This window comes from Myxocyprinus asiaticus, chromosome 13 (genome assembly GCF_019703515.2).
Source record: "Myxocyprinus asiaticus isolate MX2 ecotype Aquarium Trade chromosome 13, UBuf_Myxa_2, whole genome shotgun sequence".
In the NCBI taxonomy this organism is placed as follows: domain Eukaryota; kingdom Metazoa; phylum Chordata; class Actinopteri; order Cypriniformes; family Catostomidae; genus Myxocyprinus; species Myxocyprinus asiaticus.
Window position 1 is genome coordinate 10905606 of NC_059356.1, and position 23675 is coordinate 10929280.

General features: G+C 36.4%; 2 protein-coding genes across 2 annotated transcripts in view; one reads left to right on the plus strand and one right to left on the minus strand.

Moving 5' to 3' along the window:
- The window catches only part of LOC127449791 (growth arrest-specific protein 7-like), a 58571-nt gene extending 44884 nt beyond the window's left edge, over positions 1–13687 (plus strand). Inside the window, exons 8-10 of the mRNA XM_051713344.1 lie at positions 968–1047; positions 1266–1364; positions 9423–13687. Of these exons, the coding sequence (XP_051569304.1) occupies positions 968–1047; positions 1266–1364; positions 9423–9536 (293 nt within the window). The 3' untranslated portion in view covers positions 9537–13687. The remainder of the gene's footprint in view (positions 1–967; positions 1048–1265; positions 1365–9422) is intronic.
- A 105-nt stretch (positions 13688–13792) lies between these two features.
- On the minus strand, positions 13793–16438 carry LOC127449795 (S-modulin-like). Its single transcript, XM_051713347.1, has 3 exons — positions 15836–16438; positions 15342–15453; positions 13793–15258 (listed from the first exon to the last, which is right to left on the minus strand). The coding sequence occupies exons 1-3, from the start codon at positions 16214–16216 to the stop codon at positions 15140–15142; spliced, it is 612 nt and encodes a 203-aa protein (XP_051569307.1). The 5' UTR covers positions 16217–16438; the 3' UTR covers positions 13793–15139.
- Between the last annotated feature and the right edge of the window lie 7237 nt (positions 16439–23675).

Here is a 23675-nt window from a genome sequence, read left to right on the forward strand (position 1 = left end):
CAAGGCCAAGCACCACTCACATTCTGTACTGGTGAAAATTAATCCAGTTATAATAAGTCATTTGATAAATATGCTAAAAAATATATGTAAACCGGGGTTTAGATACAAATTCAGCTTTGATTTTCTTTGATTGCAACGTTCTAAATCTTTTTCAGTGCTTGACTGCAGTAGACTGTTTTTAATTGTGCTGCTGCCAAGATCTTTACAGTATTAGATCTTTACCCCTTCTCAAGCACCCACACACTGAGCAAGTCACAGTTCTCAGAATAAATCAATTGCCAAACAGTAAACATGGGTCAAACGCCGCTTTCCTTCAATAATCATGGTGGCTCAGATCACTAAAACAAATGTCTTTAAAAGCCAGAACCTCATTTGCATATAGATGGAGCAATCTGTTTTTCCCACCAAGGTGTCAATATTCTCTCCTTTTGCCTCTGATTAACTTTAATTATGCATGTCATTATAAAACAAAGGTGAAAGCCAAGCAGTTATGAATAATAACTTAATTTTCCTGTTAAGCAGCTTGAGTTTTAATGACACAAGTGTTAATGAAGGTATCAATATTAGTAATAAAAAAGCTTGTACTGCCCCCTGCTGGTAAAGAAAAGCACTGTGTCTGCGATCTGTTACTGTGTAGAAACTGTATCTGAATCACTGATGTGCACAGAACGGGGGCTACAGGGGCGCAAGCCCCTGCCCCTTTCGTTTACAAATTTAAAGGTGCCCTTTTGGTCAAGGGGACATTTAAGCGGAAGTGCCTTTAAGATCACATGCTACAGCACAATCCCCCGCTGACAGGCTGAACCCCCCTCCCCCAACAACTTTTTGGTCAGTTTCTATTTCAAGTCCCAGACCGATTTCTCTATTTCCACTCTCTCCATTTCCTTCAGCCCCTGTCCCTGCTAAGGTCTGTGCACGTCACATTCTAAATGATTGAAACTGGTGTCTCTGTGTTTTATCTCATTAGGTGATGATCTGATGCGCTGTGTGGACCTCTACAATCAAGCTCAGTCAAAATGGTTTGAGGAGATGGTCACCACAAGCCTGGTAATGACAATGATTTGTGGCAAGCAGCTTCACTATTAATATTACTCACACATAAGGTTAGGGTTTTTCGAAAAACATATGATTTTCACCTGGCAGATGATAAAATGGGAGATTAAATTGCGATATAATTACATTTCTACCATTCATTCCGTGTGCATTCCTGACTGTTTAACATACAGGCTGATTACAGAGTGATTGTCTGTGTTTGTGCTTTGAAGGAGTTGGAGAGATTGGAGGTAGAACGAGTGGAAATTATACAGCAGCACCTGCGTCAGTACACCCAGCTACGTCATGAAACAGACATGTTCAACCAAAGTGTGAGTAACAGCAGTACACATGCTTAAGGCACAGCTCAGCTCAGCTAACCCAGGTTTTGTCATCAAGCACTGAGGGCTTTGCTTTGTTTTCAGATATTATCTGTTACAGTCTGTGCAGCATTCAAATTCCATTACAGCAGTTTTCTAAAAGTCCTTTGTATGATCTGAGAATGTCATTACATGAGCTTTATCATGAGCTCTATTCTTACTGCAAGCTCTAATGTGGAGCACCATATCATATAGATGTGTGCTAAATGGTCTTATAAGAAACAATTACAATGAAGAGGAGGAATCTTTTAGATTTATTCTTCTTCAGTGGTCCCAAAACATATTTGAAAAATATCAAAGTGGCATCTTCAGACAAATGATCCTAAACTTTCAAACAAGTGTTCAGGTAGGTTGACCACAGGTGTAGTTCATCACATTAATCACGGACATATTCCACTAATGTGTGATATCCAGAAAGTGTCCGATAACTTTTTTTTTTTCTTAATTTTGAACATTTTATCTAATGTTTTATCATTTAAAACTGAAACAAATAACAAAATACAATTTTTGATTTTTAGATTTTTCTTGAAATGCATGCTTGTGCATTTTCACTCACATGTGACACAGATCTATTAATTGGATGACAATGTGGGGGGTTAGCGAGTTGTTGTGCGAAAGTGTGAGTGCAAGGTGATGGTCTGTGTTCCACAACTGATATCGGGTCCTTGAATAATGTATAGCGTGCGGGTAAGGACAGCCGGTGGAGTTTCTGATGACCCACTACGGTAAGATGGTCCCCCAAAGAGAGTTGGTGCCCTACGCAGACACGAGTATAGGGAGTGGCGGTACTGCTTACATATATGTTATGCCGTTTTTCCTGCTGTCTTTCGATTTTATGGTGTGTTTCTCACATATGTGGACATCAATTTTTAGGAAAACTATTTGCTCTAGAATTTAAAAAAAAATGTTAGACTTGTTTATTAGGTGCTACTAGTTGCAAATCAAAAAGCAAAATGGAACAGCATTCAGCACACAGCAGTCACGCTTGTTTCTCAGGAAGTTAAGTAATATCACACTCTTGAGTTTAGATGATAATTCAGTTGCACCATACGAAGGCAAATAACTTCATTTAAATTAAGACTTTATTCATCAAGACAGACTTTCTCCATCACTTGCTGACATTTTATTAGATATGTAGGAATTAAGTGTCCTATCTGCTTAAAAAAAACCCAGCTAATTACATTTTTTTAAAATACAGTTTAATTCATTAGTCATATTACAATGATGAACATGCCAGAGTTTGTTTTTTAGACATTTGTGTTCTTGAAACAAACTGATGTTTGTCTTCACCTCTGATACATTAAATTAATTAAAATCACTACATTAAACATTAGTAGTGCTGCCAATTATTATTACTGTTGGGAATATACAACAGTATATATATATATTTTATATAAATATATATATTATGCCGTTTCATAGAGGTGGAGGTAGATGGGGCCCTCTTACTAGCTGTGATAACAAAGAAAAGAAAATTACACGTTGCTTTCCTGTTGCATTTGTGAACACTTCTGAAAACTATCCATTACTAATACACGTGATTTTAATACGTTCGAGGGAAACTTGTATGAGTTTTCTGTAAATTCCACTGATACTATTTTAGAGAGTGGTCTAAACAATTAATAATATCTTACCTATGCAACAAAAAAGAAGCAACATCGGCATCACTACTCATGTTTTTCTCCGTCATCAAATCTTTCCACCTTGTGTATGCCGTACTGATGTTTACTCTAGTTTTTTTTTTTGTTGCCTTTGCTGGTCTTTCTGTCTTCTTTCTTCAGACCTTTTTCGCTTCTTCGGAAATACAGCTACTGAATCTGCTACCTTTTGTCTGTCCTTCAAAAGCACGATAATAAATATGTTCCATTGTGTTCTTTTCGCTCTTTGCATCACCAAACAACAAAACTGTGTGCTAAATAAGCATAGCCAAGTGTATCTACATAGGTGGCAGCCGATGAGCGCAAGGATTCTCTTCTTCGACGTATAGTGAAACAGAGCGGGTCATGTCATTTCAACATGGCGAAACACATTGAAGGGGGTGACCCGCACCATGTAGAATAAAAACACTTTTTATAGAAAACTATTATGAGTACAGTCTTCATCTCATGTGAGGGTACACCATTCAGATCACTCTCCACAAAAACACAATTCATTCATTAATGTGTAAAACTTAGCCCCAAATTACTGAATGCACCTTTAAAGAAGTATGTACATCACAATACAGTGTCTGTTTTCAGTTGCTGAGTTATTAAGTGCACTTACATATCCTGCAAGTCACTTTACCCTTGCAAGTCAAATTTTGCTTTTAGAAATGGCCAAAAAGAAACAAATCACTCTAGAAATTCATCAGTCTATTGTTCTTTTGAGAGATGAAGACTATTCCATGCACTACTGTCTTAAAAGAAGACAACAAACTGGTTCTAACCAGGATAGAGAGGGAAGTGGATGGCTCAGATGCACGACAACAAGAAGACGAGTACATCAGAGTCCCCTGATCCCTCACAGGCCCTAAACTAGCAGGTTTAATGACCAGTGCATGCAAAACAAAAAGTGAAGAGGAGGCAGACTTTCAAAGAAAAAGCCACATCTGAAACTGGCCAATAAGAAGAAAAGGGTAGAATGGGCAAACAAACAAAAAAACAAAAAAAAACTTAATGGGCTGAGTGGTAAATTATTAGAAATGAGTATTATGGATGGATGAATCAAAGTTTGAGGTGTTGAGCTGCTGTTAGAAAAGCTTGGCTGGAAATATGGAAATGCATTTCAAGCCAAATTTGCAGAAAGCATGGGATTAAACTTTACATGAAGATCTACAATAAACTGCTAAAATTTTATGGATGAATAGAATGTTTTAAAAAATACAGCATTTATTTAAATAGAAATAGTCATTTTTTACATTATAAATGTCTTTACAAATGCCTGACGAAGGTCGAGTGACCGAAACGTTGCTGAATAAATTTTTATACTCTTTGCAAGCCAGGATAGTGTGCAGGATTTTTTCCATTTCATTGTCTTTACAATCATTAAAATATCTTGCAGTAGTGTTTCCAAACTTTTAAAGGGCAGTATTAATGCCGATCGGTTTGATTTGTTTAATCATGCATAGCCATCCATACATCTTAAAATGTTTCATAAGTGTCCACATCCATTTTTGGGGCCACAATTTTTTTAAAATCTTTTATACAACTGTTTATACTGCTTTAACAGTTTACATCAGCTAAATTAGAGGGCGCATGAGGAGAAAAACAATGACGTTATCATAAGTAACACTCATGATGTCCCTATTTTGTAGCCATGTTGTATATGTTGACCTCGGCTGCACAGCGATTTAATTGAATCATTGGTTAACTCTCCTGCAGACACCTTGGGAATACACACAGGTTGTGTTTCATGGCTTGTAATAAAATATATATAGTGCAAAAGAGAGGTTAAGTGTAAACATCTGCTCCAGAGCGTATAGTGTGCCAGTGAAAGCTATAAACTTAACAGGAGACTTGCTGCCAACTTCACATGCTCATACAACAGATCACTGTTAGTATGCTTCAACAGATGGATCGCAAATGAGATGTCTGGCTCAATGGACATGTTTTCTGTGACACTTGATAAAGTAGTCAACAAATATATTTTCTTCAATCCAAACGGCTGATTGAGTTTTAAAGAAAAGTCCTTTTTTTTTTTTTTTTTTTTTTTTGAGCTTTCTTCTCATATCCTAGTTTAACATGCACACACACATATAATTAAGCCATTATTAGGCAGATTTGTACGGAAGCCCTTTACAGTATTTTTCGTTACAAAAGATTCCACTCATCTTTAATTACCTCATGGATATTTTACAAATTGCACTTATTCTTACATTCACATTCGCAGTTCAACCTCAATTAGGCACTTGCAACTTCTCAAATCTGTCACTGCAATTTCAAATCTTCGCACCTTGACTTTTGCAACTATTTTCGCGATATATCTGATGCATAACTAACTTGTGCACTTGCAAACTCGGTGTTGGCGAGAGAGAAAGGCGGAGCAGGGGGAGGGCGCAAAGGAGTCGTTTTATAGGTTGGTGCCTAGCCAATGAAATCGGACTTCTTTTGTACAATGTCACGACCATAGACATATAAATGGTCAGGACACCCACAGCCTTAACATTACCAGATGTACACTTCAAAAGGACAGACATAATAATAATTTCCCCATGTTTCCCATTTTCCTCAATACATTCCTTCGCTTCCACCATGTAACACTGAGCAAACGGCATAGATGATTTAGAAAGACCAACAATTTCAAACAAAAAAATAACTCCAGTTGTTACACGACAACGAATGCCATATCAAACATATGTAACCTGATTTTGTCTTAAGGTTTGCAAACCCTTAAATAAATAATAAATGTATTATTCAGCTATATAGCAACAGAGAAAGCATTAAAAGCATAAGATTACATGTTTACTGATAGTGGCACCTGGTGGCCAAGGTTGGTACCGCATGCATTGTTTTGAAGAGAGAAAAAAAAAAAATTGAACAGAGAAAAAAACATTTTTTGAAGAGAGAAAAAAAAATTGGAAGAGAGAAAAAAAAAATTTGACGAGAAAAAAAAATTTAAGACTTAGGCTCAGGAAGGAACTGAGACACTATTTTTTATTTATTTTCTTTTCGTATTTTTTTTCTTCCACCTTGCATTTCAGGGCTTCCGTAGATTTGTGATGCTAATGCTGCAGGAAGTACACACTTCACCTTTAAGGCAAGTCAGTTCACTTGGCCAGTGACAGTATAAGGAGGAGGTAATGTCTACTGGACAATTTGAGAAATGTCTATGGGCAGCTAATGTCTATTTAGGAAATTGTTTACAAGCTCATCTGCTCAATTTAATGGGAAATATAACAATAATGGTATCACAGGCATGTTCTAGACTTTGCCTCCATGAAAGGCGATTGACTCTTTTAATTCTTTCAACAGCCATCATATTCCAGTTCAGTTTTCTATCATTGGTCTGTCTCCTCCCCCTTGTGCTCTCACTGGCTGAAGTGAGTGTACACATTAAAGGGATAGTTCACCAAAAAATGAAAATTCTTCTGTATGTTAAACATCTTCTGCTGCACACAAATGAAGATTTGTAGAAGAATATCTCAGCACTGTAGGTCCTCACAATGCAAGTAGATGTTGATAAGCACTTTAAAGCTCCTAAAAGCACAGACAATTGTAGTAAAAGCAATCCATAGGACTCCAGTGGTTAAATTAATGTCTTCTGAAGTGATATGATCGCGTTTGGTGAGAAATCGATCAATACTTAATTCCTTTCACTTTAACTGTTTACTTCCGGTCGCTCTCCAATGCCTGTCCACAATGGGACTCGGTTCCCTCTGCGTCTCATGTGACGTAAGCATGTTGGCATGTTCATGCAAGAACTGACATGATATAAGCGGAAGTGCAGCTCAATTTGCTTACAAGGCTGAGTTCCAATTCACTTTAAAAATCCACTCGCTACCTCCTCAAAGCGCTTCCCCTTGGGGGAATCCCCGCCGCCATTTTGGAAGTCCATTTCGTTCATTGAGTGAGGGAAGTTTCTGTTGACAGACCCTCAACCCCTCGATTTTGTCCGAGGGAGTGAGCCTACTCTGATGTACGCTTCAGGCAGCTCCATATCCCACAATGCAACTCGATTGTGATGTGATAGCAGATCGCACTTCATTAACCCCACCCCCACACAACTCTAATGAATGATGGAAGTGAAGTTAGGTCAATTAAGCAGTTTAGAAAGGTTATATTGAGATTTAACAGCATAATACTTGTAGCTACCTTAAACTAACTGTTTATCACACAGTTATAGCCTATGTGTTCATTATGTTACCAATTTTCATTTTTATAAAGCTTGATTAATCCTTTCTAACAATTAATTCTAATAAAAACATCTTTTTTAAACATATAAGATTTTTGCATAAGCCTCTGTCTGAAATTACAACTAAACTTTACCTGAATCTGCATCAATCTCCGAAAACGTTGTTTTCTCAGGTGCAAAAATCATTAAATAATTCCACAAATTGGCATCAGCCCTCAACGTGCTCCAAGTGATCAAGGGCTTAGGGCATTCCAGTTAAACCCATTGCACGGGTTCCGCCAGTAGTGGGCACTCGTGCAACGCAATCAATGATGTACATCCGAGTCTGTGAGATGGAGGGAAGTTAGCGAGGGAAGGGCATAAAAATTTGAAGTGGAACGCAGCCCAAGAGAACACTGTTCACAAGCTTCATTGGTTTTGCTTTCATTTGAATATGCCAGCGTACTTGCGTCACATGAGAGATGGAGGGAACCGAGTCCCGTTGCGGACAGACATCAGAGCGACCGTAAGTAAACAATTATAGTGAAAAGGACTTAAATATTGATCTGTTTCTTACCCAAAGCATTCATACCGCTTTAGAAGACATTAATTAAACCACTGGAGTCATATGGATTGCTTTTACTACAATTGTCTTTGCTTTTTTTGAGCTTCAAAGTTCTGGTCACCATTCACTTGGGTTGTATGGACCTACACAGCTGAAATATTCTTCTAGAAATCTTCATTTGTGTTTTGCAGAAGAAAAAAAGTCATAAACATCTGGGATGGCATGAGGTTGAGTAAATGATGAGAGATTTTTTCTTTTTGGGTGTACTAACCCTTTAAGGCAGAGAAATTATGTGCACCAGTCCAGATTCCACATACTCATGTCAAAAGTGAATGTGTGCAGTTGTTACCTTAAGGAGTCATTTCTAAATGATTTGACTGTGAAAATGACTTTAGTTGGTTTAACCTTATGTCTTTAAGTATAGCAGGGTTGTTCTCAACAATTTGTGTTACTTTATTTGATGTAACTCTTTTTAGTGTTAACTCTTTTCTTTCCATCTGAATATCAGTCAATTTGCATGTCCCCAGTTATCACCATTACATTTTAAAGGGTCATACATGAAGAAGAAAAATAAAAATAAAAAATTCTATTTATTTTATTTATTTATTGAAATAAAAGTATAATTTTTTTGCTGGCTGTGAAAGTTCTCTAAAATGCTGGATTGTCAGTCACTCAACCCTTAAAACATTTGGGATGTAACAAGGTTGGAACAAAACATGTTTTGAAAGATAAATGTCTTTATTTATTTATTTATTCAGTTAAAATACCCATGGCAAGATTTATCCTAAGGGTTGAACTACCAGAACAGGGTACAATATAGTGCTTTATACTTTAGGCTTAGTAACATAAAATAATTATTGGTAATTTAGGCTGTGACAATATATTAAAAAATATTCCAGTTTCACTTCATGTTAAGTTCAGTCAACAACATCTGTGGCATAAAATTAATTACCTCAAAAAATAATTGTGACTTTTTATTAAAAAATTAAAAAAATAAAAAATGAAGAAAAAAGAAGAAAAAATGGTTCGAGGTTACATTGAGGCACTTACAATGGAAGTCAATGGGGTCAATTTTGGGAGGGTTTTAAAGCAGAAATGTGACGCTTATCATTTTAGCACTTACATTAATTGTTTTTATTAGTAGTATTATTTGTGTATTATCTGAGCTTTAAAGTTGTTTAAATAAAATGTTTTTAGAGATTTAGTGTTTTCGCTATGTCGTCATGACAACGAAGTTGTAAAACTAGATATAACTTTACACAAAAATGGTTAGTAAGCGATTTCATCACACTGAAGTTAACAAAAATATTGTTTACGTCTTGTGGCTATACTTTTGAAACCATGAGTATTTTAACATTTATGGATTTGCCCTTTTCACTTCCATTGTAAGGTCCTCACTGTAACCCAGAAATGTGCTTCTTTTTTTTAAGAATGCCCCCAATATCTATGTCAGTTATGGTCCTGGTATTTTGAGCATGAGGTGGGAAAATATGATAAACATTTTTAATTTTTTTTTAAATCCTGAAACTTTCTAGCACAAATGACACCATTTCCTGAAAATGCCCCAATAATATGAAATAATTTATTTGAAATGACTATATAAAATACCTCTTATGGTTGTTCTTGTTGTTTTTTAGACGTTGGAGCCAGTTGACCAGCTCCTACAGAGTGTGGACCCTGCCAAAGACAGAGAGCTCTGGGTAAAAGAACACAAGACAGGGGAACTGAGACCTGTGGACATGGACATCTAGAACACACAGACCTTTGAGAAACACATACACATTATATATGAATCCACCTGCATGCATGTCTACCTGAGAACTTCAACCTCTCAGCCAAAGCCATACAGGTATCTACCCATTGAAGCACCTCTTGTTTTGTGGATTTCCACTGTTGGAAAACAAAAAAATTACTAAATAAAAAATTTATAGAAGAGTTTCTTAATATCACATTCAATGGGTGACAATAAAGAATAGCAAGAAAGCAGAAGATGCATTACGAATATTGAGTAATGATCCAATGCTGTTTAGCATATTATCCTGCATGTCCTTATATAACTTTAATGTACTACATACGACTTCCTGGTATGCCTGTTACATTAAAATAGGCATGGCAACATTGATAAAAATCAGAACAAATACTGTACATTTGTTTATTTGCCGCAGCAGATGCCTACAAAAAAAAATTCATCCAACCAATTTTTATTTTTATTTTTTTATCTTTTTGGTGTTAAATCATGTACGCACATTGACTAAACAGCTAGTTGCACATATTTAGTTACCTAAACAAAAACTTTGAACAAGTATTGCCATACAAAGCACTCCAGAAACGTAAAACTAAATACAACCTGGTCTCATAGAATGAACGTTACTCTATAGACATTTTTGCAAAATAACGTTTATGTGCCGCTTTCTATGTTTTTCTGCTGTTTCCTGATGAAATTAACACTAGAGGCGCTACAACAACTGTGCGTTTTATTCACTGTCACACAAATCACAAGTATAATTGCTGATTATGACTTTATAAAAACGTATTTTTCTCTATTACTCACCCCCCGCTATGTTATGATATCAAATCACTTTTACTTTAACGCATGATTGAAAATTGATACATTTTACTTGTATTACAGACCCACCTACATATACACACTTATTCCTATATTGTTAGCTTGCTTGGTAGCTCACCTGATAGAGTGTTGAACTTTGGACTCAACAACTGTGGTTCAAGTCCAGTCAAAGATGCTTAAAAGTGACATAGAAGTGAAAAGAAATGGAATGACATGGTTGCCACAGTAAAAGTTTTTTTTTTTTTTAAACACTTCCAGTTAGGATTAGGTGTTGGTTAAGGGTAAGGATGTCTGTTTTGTTAAACTCTCATTTATCTCTTCGGACACTATTGGTTAGGTTTAGGGTAAAGTTTTAGGTTAGGGAGGTACGTTTTACTCATTAAAACCTCCATCTAATATTCACCTTAAAAACCTCATCTGATTACAACCTTATTTCGCTTGGTTTTGGCACCCCCCGCTGGACATTTCACAGGGAAACTGCAACCAAACGTGGAAACAAGCATGTAATTTCAGTTTTGCAAAAACTTTGCAATGCTCACATAAAGCTCATGAGAACAGGCCGACTAAATATGTTTTCAAACTAGTTTGAAAAAATAATATAAAATAAAGTATCCTTAGCAGAAATAACCAGCACTAAATAGGCTTAAAGGCTTAAAATATATTGTCATTTAATAATCTTAGTAAATCTGTATTATAATTAGATTTAAAAAAAAAATTAAAAAAAATTTGCAACAAGGAATGCAAAGTTTTTAAAGCTATTTTCACAAACTACACATAAACTGCTGGCAAATCTACAACCTTCCTTCTGAAATAAAGGTCTGAACAGAATGCATTATCTAAGTATGGAATTGATCTATTTTCGTATTTTTGCATATTTATTTTGCAAAAAAGCATGTTTTTTTTTTTTTTTTTTCTAAATGTAAGACTTGTTCTGTATGGTTAATGGAAAAATAGATGTGTTACGTGAGTGGTACTGGTTAGTCCATTGATTGTGTTCATGGAAGATGTGTCAACAAGCTTGGCATTTAAAAGACCAGGACTCGATAGCAAAGTCATATAATTTTTCCCAGTTAAAGCCAAGAAACACCCTTATGCAGACAGCCAGATTTATACTTTTGGCATCTACATTTGATCTAAAAGTTGCACCAAAACAACTTAATAGAGTATACAGTTTCTTTAAGTTGAAATTATATGGTTTGGCTGTAGAATCCAGGTATCAAAGGTGGATCAGATATGAATTATGATGATTTGTGTTACAATGTACACCTTTTAGTGCCTAAAGGTTTAATTGCCTTGGAATGTTCACAATCAATTAAGTGTTTGTACATAGGTGTAAATATGTGTGTGCTGGTTTTTGTCTGTATTTGTTGTCAAGCACATCTTTAAACATGCTCATCTCTTTGTCGTCTTTGTCAGAACATGTTTAAACTGAATTTCAAATGCATATTAATAGATATGTAAACTTTTTACTGGTGGATACAATTTTACATTGAATACACATTCTATAGGCAGCTAATGATCACATTTTTTAAACCACACAACTCTAATAGTGGCAGATATATTTAAATTTTAAACTTTATACAGTAATAATGAGAGATTTGATACATTTCTAGAATACTTGTTTGAAGAAGTCAAAGCACAGATTGTCCAAAGCACATTTTGGATAAAGAAAACTATGTGCTTTCATTAAAATACCTCTATAAGTTGTATTAATTTTATATCAATCGGTTATGTTCATGGCCGGGAAGACATTAGTGGTTCGAGTTAGTGAAATGATTTGTAGTCCAATAAACTTAAGCAAAATACTTAACTTATACACTTGCTGCCTCTATTAAACACACAGCAAATATGCACATGGAATGAGGGAAATATAATCGGATCTTGTGTGCTCCACTAAATCTTTGTTTAAAACATTTTCTTAAGAAAATTCAAATATTGTCCAATAATGTGAAAGAAAAATACAAATGCAGTACCTTTTGTGAAAGGTAATGCATTCACATGATTGTTTACTTTTATTCCCTTCTGTACTAACAGTCATTCTTAACATTGTCTCATGGCAACTCATAATAATTCATTCAAGATGGAGAAAACATAAGATATAGTATGAGTTGGCTCGTACTAAAAGGTACGACTTTAAGACCAACAAATCAACAAACAGAATTTTCAAATCGATGCAATACAAGCACCACCTTTTAGCTTGCCTTCTATCAAAGTCTTTCTAGCAAGTCAGTCCACTGGCGGCCATCTTTGGAACACTCTCGGGAGACTATTTCCAGTCATGCCAGTGCAGCTCCTATCTACTTGAAAGGGGGAACACCGAAATCTCAAAAACGGTCGGTCAATATTACGATCAAAGAACATATTTCAAATCAGCAGTAAAATCTGACGATGCTGGTATCATAAATTGTGCTTCTTTATCTCATATTACGCTAAAAAACAATTTTCCCAGCTTGTATAGCTAATGCGCATGCGTGTTCTCGAGTTGATTGACAGGCGATGTCTGTATCTAAAAGGTGATTGGATCTTTTACCTGTAAGGCGGGACTTCCTTTCTACATCCGTTGACCGTTGGGCACTAGAGCCTTTTTATTGGACATTCCAATTTCTCCCATTCATTTTAATAGAAGTGGCCCGTCTCTGCTAAATAGTCTCCATTTCTATCCATTGCTTTATTTAAAAAAGGAAACATCTGTGGACAAATGGTTTTGGACAATTAGTTACTTATTCCATATTTAATAAAAATCACCGCAATAAAAATCACTGATGTAGGTCAATAACTGTAATACACTTCCCTCGCCTTGTTCCAAACCCTGATGTTTTCTTTTTTCCGAGGTACACAAAAGTTATTTTCATATTAACATCATGGTTTAGGTTTAGGGTTGGGTAAGGGGTTAGACTTAATGGGTAGTTTTAGGTTTAGGTTGGGGTTAGCTATTAAATGTAAGAGAAATCGTTTGATCATTCCCCTTTCATCTAACATAGGGTATGAGTGGTTTACATTTGCTCAGTTAAGCATGTAACAAGTTATACTGTACTGCATTGCCCAAGCTATTCTAGATATACATGTTGCAAAAATTGTATTGAAAATTGATGTCAATGGTGTGCATTCTGTGTATTCGGAAAACTTGTTCAGTTGAATGTCTGTGTTTTGAGCTAGACCTTATATATATAATGTATATAATATTGTACATGTTGATTTATTTGCTCTCAACCTAATAGTCTTCATCGATAATGTTCATTTATCAACATGTTTACAGAAATATGATGTTTATGTTGAATATGCCCAGGACATGACTACAATGTCTATAATAATAATAAAAAAGAACACTAATTGTTATCACCAGTGAGGTTTCTTGTCCAGAACAACTGCAGACAACACCAAAAAAAAAAATAAATAAATAAATAAATAAATAAATAACTGCCATAAAATAGCTTCCTTCAGGAACATTTATTGAACAGTGGGTCTCCTCTCACAATAATGAGTGTCCAAATGGAATGACACTTAACCTTTTATACCCTGGTTTCTTTTCGGTCAGCAGCCGTTATGCTGCAGAGCTCCAGTCCATGTTTTGCACTGTCCTAGTGTTGAAACCAGGCCATGCATTAGCCTTAGCCAAAGACTGCTTTAAGAAAGGAAAGAGGTAAGCCCCTGTGCTTCAGGCTTGTCCTCAGAGCTTTGGATGTAAGCAGCGTCAACATGATAAAGATACACTCGGGATGGGAGCCTTTTCTGGTGCTTAAGTTTAGTAAGTCTAAACTTGTTCGGAGACTAAGGACTCTAATCTCAACCTGAACTCAATCAGTTAATTAAAGTCCAAGCGAAACATATATTTTCAGTCAATTTTGTTTATGTGTGATAATTGCATGTAAAAAAGTAGGTAAGAAACTTTCTGAAACGAGGTGATGGAAACATTATTTGTATTGAAAATCAACTCAAAATGCTTGAAAAAATCTCCAACACTATCATTAGTGAAAGAGGCTTGTAAACCACAACACATATTTTAACTCATCTAAAACATCAGGCTGCTAAATTATTGTACAGATAAAAAACAGTCATTTGTGAGTGGTACATTATATACACTTATTCCTTACAGACACAACAATTCTTAAAACTTCATTGATCAAAAAAGGGCAGAAATTGAACTTTAATGTGGCTAATTGGCAAAAAAGGATTGATCGGAAATTACATATTTTTTATATAGGTACAGTCATTGCATATTTTTATGTATATATAGTTTTGTAATAGTAAAATTTGATATGTATTCCTAAATTGTTCAGATTATAATCATCTCTACAATTCTCACAACGTTCTAAAAAACACAATTCATCCAGTCACTTGCTAAAGAGATTGTTTCAATGTCTAATAAATTCACGTTGAGAGCTTAAATCACCTTAACCCTGAAGGGATTTAAAACAGGAGAGCCACTGGACCCTGTGGATTTATCTTACCCGACCTTCAGTTCCTAAGAGGATTGAGAAAGACAGAGTCTGTTAACATGAGCCTAATTGCTCTTTTCAAAATTGGACTCTAAAAGCAATGGCAACAACATTGGCAAAGCCAACTGGAAAATTCCTTCGAGTACAATAACAGTTATTGGTGGTCCAGGAAAGAAGTCTTTTATGTGTTATAGGAACAGCTATGTTTGTCTAGTTCATAGCTGTGCTGTGTTTCTGGATTGGATGTTCGGGTACTTCCAGAGTGCGGTCTGGAAAATCAGTCTGGGGGGTGTAGGTTGGGTGTAAAATGAATTGAAATGGGGCTCTGAACAGTTTCATTTGAATGTGGCCATTAATGCTTCTTCTCCTTTAGTTTGTCCTGAATCTTCTTTGGCTCGTCGAACTGTATCAACCTCAATATGTCTTTGTTTTCCATGACACCCTGAATGAATTCCCCCTCTTCAATCTTATCTATGAAGACAATTACATATGTGAATATAGATGGATTATGACCACATCACAACCTCATTTATAGGTTGGGAAGTCCATCTTACCATCATCTTTCTTTCCAAAGAAGGTCCATATTTTGTCTGCTCGCTTTTCTGGTGTGTTCTCATCTTCTGGAAGGTTTTTCTGATCCTCAGCTGGAATCATGTTGAATATTGACTGCATATAGGGAGAATACTAAGTATTTAAACCATTTTAAAATACAAAAATAATGGCATATTATTGACAGTAAATGATGTCTGGTATGCTTAATTGTTTAAGTCTTGTATAGTCAGGTGGTATAATCTGTCCTGAGCTGCTTTAGCCACCTGGTCACAATTGGTGGACTGTAATGGAGATATACTACAATTTGCTACTAAATACTACAAGCACTGTAGTCTAAAATAGCACATGACTGGAGAAATTGGTGCAAACAAAACATTTTTAACAATCCACAACAACATCAGTTTAGTACTCCTTCCCATATTTAATCAACAGCAAAAGTAGGATACTTATATTTAAGTCAAGATTGACTTGAATATGGAAGTCATGCAATACACACCCTGACAATTTCTTGCACCTCGTTTTTACTGATGGTCCCATTGCCGTCTACATCATACAGAGCGAATGCCCACTCAAGCTTGCGCAGGGTCTTGCCTGAAGAGGTAAGATGCAATGCGACAATGTACTCCTTAAAGTCCAAGGTGCCATCAGCGTTTGTGTCAAAGCTGCGGAAGACGTGTCGGGCGTAGGCAGTAGGGTCAGCATCGGGAAAGAAGCTGGCGTAGATGCCTTCAAACTGTTCTTTTGTAATGCGTCCAGTGGGGCATTCTTTGAGGAAGCTGGCATACCATGCACATAGTTCTTCCTCAGTGTATTTGGTGTTCAACTTGAGATCATCCAGAATCTCTTTGGACAAAGCGCCACTCTTGGTGTTGCCCATATTTCCAAGTTGTAGATGGATAAAAGGGACAGTTGTATTCCACTTTAGTTTCTTCGTTCTCACCCTCCTTTCCTTCCCTCTGTCTTTCACCTTTTTCTCTTCTTTCTTTTTTCTTTCTCTGACCAGAACAACAGGATGGCGTTGTGAGGAGTTGCTGGCGATGTCTCGGCTGGATTGCCCCTCTTTGGGCTTGGCTCCCCCTGACAACTCCTAAGTGCTAAATGGGATTATGTATATCTCTATTTAAATCCAGACAGGCTTTTTGAAAGATTAGTTAGATACGTCACAACACTTCTGATGAGCCCTACATTATGATTATTTGTTTTTTTACGGCAAGGTCTTACAGTAGATGGATGGTAAACAAAACTCTGCTCTTTGCTATTGAAAGGACTTCTGTCATTGTGTAAGATTAGTAACACAGTTTCCGCCACTCAAATAGTTGGTCTCTACATATGGGTCAGTGCACTCTACATTGGGTTTCGTTTTCCAATAAGACCCACCAGCTCACAAGACCATCTGCTGTTACTCTAATTGGACTTGAGCGGGACTAGGTAATTAACAGGTGGCATTGTGTTACTTGTAGTGCTCAAAACATCCCTGAGTTGCCTTTGTTAATTAGACTGATAAAATAAAAGTTAGCTAAAAGTGGTCTTTAATTACTTTAATTATTTTTAAAAGAAATATGGATGGCACAGTGTTTTTGTGGGTTTACTCAGTAAGTACTATGTTGATGCTTTCTAACTGCTGAATTCGCAGTGTGAAATCAGACTTTTCTTACCAAAAATTGAATAACTGCCCCCAGTGGCTGAAGCTGTAAATGTTGTTGGACTTATGGGCACATGTGAGCTCCAGTTTCCAGATGAAACAAAAGCTACTTGTATTTCGAGTAGTAAATGTTGTAATACAGTCAACATGTTCCTCCTTTCCCAATGAACGAGAGGCTTGTCTGCCACAATATGTTAGTCTACAGCTTGACATATAATTTTGCAGTTTTGGTCCTGAGACAATGCAGATTTGTCCTAGACAGGGAGTAATTTCAGCAACAACAAAAAGCCTTGAGATGGCCCTGCTCTGACCTTATAAACACACATTGCCTATTTGTTGGCTCAGTGTCATTGAGGTCAGAGCTGCCCTGTTAACCAGCTTAAAACTGACGACAGATCTGCCAGCCAAAAAAGGGGAAACTGATCTTAGTGATAATAAGTCTTTCTTTCTTAACCCTTACTTTTCAGTCCATCTTTGTTTTATTGATTAGACTAACAGGTAGTCCCACCACAAACTCATGCCATTGATTTAGCCAAATTTCCTTTATTGGGCAGCTCAAATAAACAGTGCAATGTTTTGGAAGTGGGCAGTGCTGCACTGAGCATGCACAGGGATTATTTCATCATATGTCAGAGGCAGGTCTAATATTCAGCTCCTTGATACATCTTAACTGGTTAAACTGCTGTGGCATCAATGAGTTAGGGAACTGGGCTTATGTCTGATGCCAGGCACATCCCTGATTGTTGCACTGAAGAAATCTAGGCCACCTAGTCTCAGCTAATACACAATAGTATCTTTAGTACCAGTCTAGTAGTCAGCCTCCAACATGCCCATGTACTACTTAAAGAGTCTTTGTTTGATGAGAGGCTAATTTAAATTATTTGGGCATGATTACTATTATTATTTTTACTTAATATGAGTTCTCTGAGTTCAACAGTTCCATAAAACTGACCTGAGATAGGTTAAATCTGGTTTATGTAATCACGTGCATTCAGTCCTTTAACAGGATTGTCTAATATTGACATTTTGGTTCCAAAATGAACCAAAAGAACCATATAATGTTTCACAGACAGTACAACTTAATTTGTCACTTTAAATGAACAAAAACTTGACATATTTGTCCAGAATTAAGCCAACACCCAAACTGTTATCTACAGAATATAAAAACAATACAAAAGCATTTAACTTTGGCATAGTAGGATGTGCAGGTAAGGATTATATAAAGTAGTTTATGGATTTGCATCTCTTTTTCCTGGTACATGTAGTTACAGCAAAATCTCAATCAAGTGGGCAGCAGTATGTTCATGAGATTTCAGTCTTTGTTCATGCAATGTAACATTCAACCTCGTGCACAGAAACTGGAGGATTAATTCTGAAAGAGCTGCATAAAAAGTGCTATGTACAGTATAGATTAAACTTAAATGAGTCATCACAAAACTGCTTTAGCACGTTTGAAACTTAAAGCCTTCTGACTTTGTTTTAATCAGGTTCATTGTTCTACTTTGTTATACAATTATAAACATGAATTGAGTAAATACATTTATATTTTGTAATATCAGGCTGCTTTGCATATTTTTCCATTCCATGAGTGTGTAATTTCAAGTCAAAATTTTAAGTGCATGCAGATATGTGTGTGTGTAGCCAAGTGGGAAATTTCATGTAATTTAACTATTGTATATTTATAATTTGGCCGTGTCCCCTTTAAGAACTGTGTTTTTAAAGAGGTTTGCAACACCTGCTTTCTGGCACTCTCTCGTGTTAGAAACGTGAGAACATATGTTGTGCAAGAGAGCTCCCGGGTTTGTTCATTGGTTGAAAATTCTTGGATAACAAATTTTACACAAAATGCTTATAAATTGCATTAAATATGTGTTCATAAGAGTCATATGTTAAGATTGAGTGTTTGTTATGGATCAATTGTGAAGGATGCATATGGATTGCATGTGTGGAGTTTGACCACGTTTTGGCACACATGCATTGGGTATATAAATTTAGAATAAATCATATCTTATTTATATTATATATATATATATTAAAGAATTTAATTTAATTTAATCCTATGTTACTTAATAATATGGCCTGTTATTGATATATTATTATATTTAGTGTCCATGACAATAGAAGTGCAATTGAAAAACATCCATCGGTTGATTCTTATTGTAATTTGAGCTTTTTATGTTGTGGCACCTGAAAGCTTAGGGTATTCATGTGGATTATTTATGAAATAATTGTAGCTCATACAGGAAATTGGGCAAAATAATGTGGCCCTGCTGAACATTTCTGTCTTTATGTTTCGTCTGACGTTATCAGACAGTCCTCATGGGACAAGGTTGTTTTTTAAAATGTGGCAAATTCTATTTTGTTCAGGCCTGGCCATCTCAAATTTTTTTACATACCTAAATCAGTACTTCTCAACTGGTTATGCTTCAGGGCTCAAATTTTACACTGGACATCAAGTGGTGACCCAACACAGTACTAAACATTTTTATCATACATAAATAAAGAAAAATGTCCTTTAAATCAAACATTGGAATATGTTATTGATCTGAATACCATAAAATAAGCAACATTATTATAAATCACATGAATAAGAAATTTTACAATTTTGTTTTTTAAACTCTTTCAATGGTTTCATGCTTTTAATGCGTTTAATGCGTAAAGATTTTCCCTGAAAAAAAAAATTCGGGTTGTTTACGACCAAAACATTCAGACACGAGGGTGAATAAATGATGGGATTGTAATTTTTGAGTGAACTATTTCTTTATTTTGGTCTGTGTCATATTATTTTATTTTGCATGATTTTATTCAGATTTTTAGTAGATGAGAGGATGGAAAGCAACTTTTCTATGTTGGTATCTGCCTAATTTGGCTAGCTTCTACCATGTTGCACATTTATTTGTGCCGAAATATCAGTTTTATTGGACGCCAGCCTTTGATGTCAACGACAAGGCAAAACATATGTGTCCTTTTTCTCCTCAAAATTGATAATCATATTTATTTAGCTATACTATGGATCATTATACAGTTAGTTCAGTTTATTTTTATTATTTTCAGTTAGCATGTTTTTTTTTTTTTTTTTTACCTGCTAGTCAGTCAGAACTGACCTGTGAGAACCACTGACCTAAACACAACAATCCAATATTTCAGGAAACCTTTGGTCTGAGGTTGACAGGTAAACATCCTGCTGTGTTTTTTTATATGATGAGCTTTAACCCAGTCCTAGCATTTCCTGTTCAACAGCACCTCTAACAATCTGGCCATTTCCTTCACTGTTCATATAGTATATTTATATAAATACATGTATAAATATACTATATTTAAGTATAGTATGAATTTATAAATACATTTATTGTATATTTATAAATTAAGTTGATGAGATTAAATGAATCCAAATGCAGAGAATTAGGCAATAACTAAAGTACTAAAAACAGTGAGAATGAACTGAAGACATTTACCAGTATCCCTTTTTCAAAACAAAGTACAAACAAAAAGCTCTTCAAGAAGAACAAAACAATATGGTTTTCTTTAAGACTTTACAGGGAACAAACATGGTTCAGCACAAAGATATGAAAACAAAACTCAGCGACCTGACAAGCAACAAAATAGGTGTTTTATATGGATGCTTCTAATTGATGACACTAATTACTAAGTCAAGGAAAGAACTGCAATTGGGCAAAATATTACGAGCAAATTAAGGAAGCCAACAAGGTAATAATGATTCCCAGGTTAATAATATCCTCAGTAGGAAAGGAGTTACTTCCTAGAATCACTCTAGGGTGGATGGTGCCCCGTGACTTGGATGACTTTGACAGGACCCCCTCCTCTTCAGCTGACACCTGGTGGCCCAGGGTGGTCAAAATAAGCAAGGTGGAAAGCATGTATGAGGTCCTCATCCAGAATGAAACAAGCGGGAACCCAGGAGTGTTCTTCAGAGCCAAATCCCTCCTAGTAAACTATATATTGCAGCCCTCTTTCAGCCTGTCTGGAATTCACCAGTCTTTTGACTGTACATGCCAAGCCCCCACCTATGAGATGAGGAGGAGGAGAAGGAACAGGAGCAGAGTAAGGAGAGGTGAGTCCAGGTTTAAGTAATGAGCAAGAAAAAAAAAGTTGGTAGGTCAAAGGATTGATCCTCCGCACAATGCGAAAAGGTCCAGCAAAGTGTGGTGCCCATTTTCTGGAGTCCATTTGTAAAGGTAAGTCTTTAGAAGACAGCCAGACTCCCTGTCCAAGTCTTTTCCTTGGAAAAGGTATGACGAGCTGTACAACCCATCTCCCTGCCCTCCGGAAACGTGCAACAAAAGCTTCTGCTAATGGAACTGCACTTGAAGTCTTCTGACAAAAGGAGAGTGGGGGTTTAAATCCAAATTGGCATTCAAAAGGAGACATACCAATAGAAGAGGTCTGGGGTGTGTTGTAAGACAGTTCGGCTTAAAGCAGGATATCATTCCACTTGGCTGGGCTGGACGACACAAAGCATCTCAGGCATTTCTCTATGTCTTGATTGACTCTCTGTTTGGTCACTCAGTTGTGGGTGATACCTTAAAGAGAGACTGATCACAAAGCATTCCAAAAGTGAGAGGCAAACTGGGATCCTCTATCAGAAACAATATCACAAGGCATCCCATGAACCCTCACTATATGATGGAGAACCAAATTGTCTCTTTAGCAGAAGGAAACTTAGAGAGAGCAACAAAATGTGCTTTGTGACAAAGCAATGGACATCACTTACAATACCTTGCCATCAAAAACAATGTTAGATGAATTTCAGGATGCAATCACCTCCATTGTGACCAGCCAGGTGTGAGAAATTACCCCACAACAGTACACAAGGCCTTACAGGCAAATAAGCATCATTACGTGGTTTCATTCGGAACTGTCTCTGTTTACAAGACTTGAATAATCATGTATTCAATGTTAAACTTAACAGCGGCAACAATACAAGAGCTAAACAGGACAGACTCTGTTTGAGAGTCTATATCAGAGATGTCAAATTGAAAAAAGTGCCCATCTAGCTTGTTGAGGATTCAGATGTTTGGCCTCTGTGATATAGGACAATTTTTTGTGATTATTTCAAACCACAAATGGGTGTTCGACCCCTTCAAGCCTATAATACCATTCTTCTATTGCAAACTTGACAGCCAGGAGTTCTCAAATGCCCACATCATAGTTCACATCAAGCATCTTGAAAAAAAGCACATGTATCCAATTGTACAACAAAAGGGAGGAAGGGATAAAGATATTATATGGGAGAAGAAGAAAATGTGCCTTCAGAGTTTCAAAAGCAATTTGAGCCTCAGGTGTCCCCCTGATTCAAGATGGCTTTCCCATGGTTAGGGCGATGAGTGGAGAAGCTGCAGCACGAAATTTCCAAATTAAGTGCCTATAAATGTTAGCAAACCCTAAGAATGGTTGGTGTTGATTTATGGTGGTGGGTGACTGCTTGCACCTTGCCCGGGTCCATATCAACGCCTTTAGATGAGATAATAATCCCCAGAAATTAAAACTTTTGACACATGAAACTTGCACTTCTCCCACTTAACAAACAGGAAATTTACATAGTCTTTTGAGTAAAATTCTGACCTGTTTAACATGCTACTCCTTAGTGTGGAAAAAGACCAGGATGTCATCAAGGTAGACTAGCACAAAACGGTTAAGCATATGTCTCAAATCATAATTTAGAAAAGCCTGAAAGACAGCTGGTGCATTTACCAATTCAAATGGCATGACAAGGTATTCATATTGCCCATTAGTAGTTATGAAAGTGGTCATCCACTCGTCTCACTCTCAAACGCGTACCAAGTTATAAGTGCTCGCATATCAAGCTGAGTGAAAATAGTGGTACCACGCAAGTGTTCAAAGGCTGTGGACATCAGAGGAAGGTTACAGCGATGCTTAACAGAAACCACCATCCTTCTTGAAAAAAAAAAGTGGCGAAGAGGAAGAACAATTAAATCCAGACTTGAGAGCTGATGTATTCCTCCATAGCTAATTTTTTGGTGCATAAAGGGGATACAGTCTACCTACCGCATGGAGGCATGGCCCCAGTAAACAGCTCTATTGCTCAATCATAAGAGCGATATGGTCATGGTAAGTCATGGTACTCCCTTGGTAAAGTGGGACTGTCAGCAAAGGATTCTAAAGTCTGAGAATGTCCTCTGTTCAATTATTATAATTAGTTCTAGTTACAGTTATTTTAAGAGTTCATTTTAAGATTTAGCTTCTTGTTTTCAAGGCCTTGTATGGTCTTGCCCCACAATATACAGTATTTATGATCTCCTTCATCCATCCTCTGCCCCCAGATCACTAAGGTCTTGCAGTCAATTACTTCTCTCCATTCCTCGCTCTCGCTTAAAGTCCAAGGGTGTTCAGGCTTTTTCAGTTGTTGCCCCCAAGTTGTGAAACAAGTCTTCCTTTTCATGTTAGGTCTTCTCATACCCTTGCATATTTAAATCCAGTTTAAAGGCAAATTTTTGCTCCCTACCTTTCAAAGTTGTTTGAGGTCTAAATTGTTTTTATGTTTATGTTCTAGTTGTGTGTCTTTTTTCTGTTAATTTTTTAATTATTAATTACTTTTTCTAGTGTGACTGATTTCCATTATCATAGCTGTTATTACTATTTGTGATTTATTATTATACTTTGATTTCTTTCTATAGTACAGCACTTTGGTTCAGTGTCTGTTGTTATTAAATGT

What these genes read in the sequence shown, in the direction of transcription:
- LOC127449795 (XM_051713347.1), bottom strand. Translation starts at nt 16,216, where the DNA reads ATGGGCAACACCAAGAGTGGCGCTTTGTCCAAAGAGATTCTGGATGAT. An exon ending in AGGTGCAAGAAATTGTCAGG is followed by an intron (nt 15,454 to 15,835) that starts GTGTGTATTGCA and finishes CCCTATATGCAG; the next exon opens with TCAATATTCAACATGATTCC. An exon ending in CTTTGGAAAGAAAGATGATG is followed by an intron (nt 15,259 to 15,341) that starts GTAAGATGGACT and finishes TTGTCTTCATAG; the next exon opens with ATAAGATTGAAGAGGGGGAA.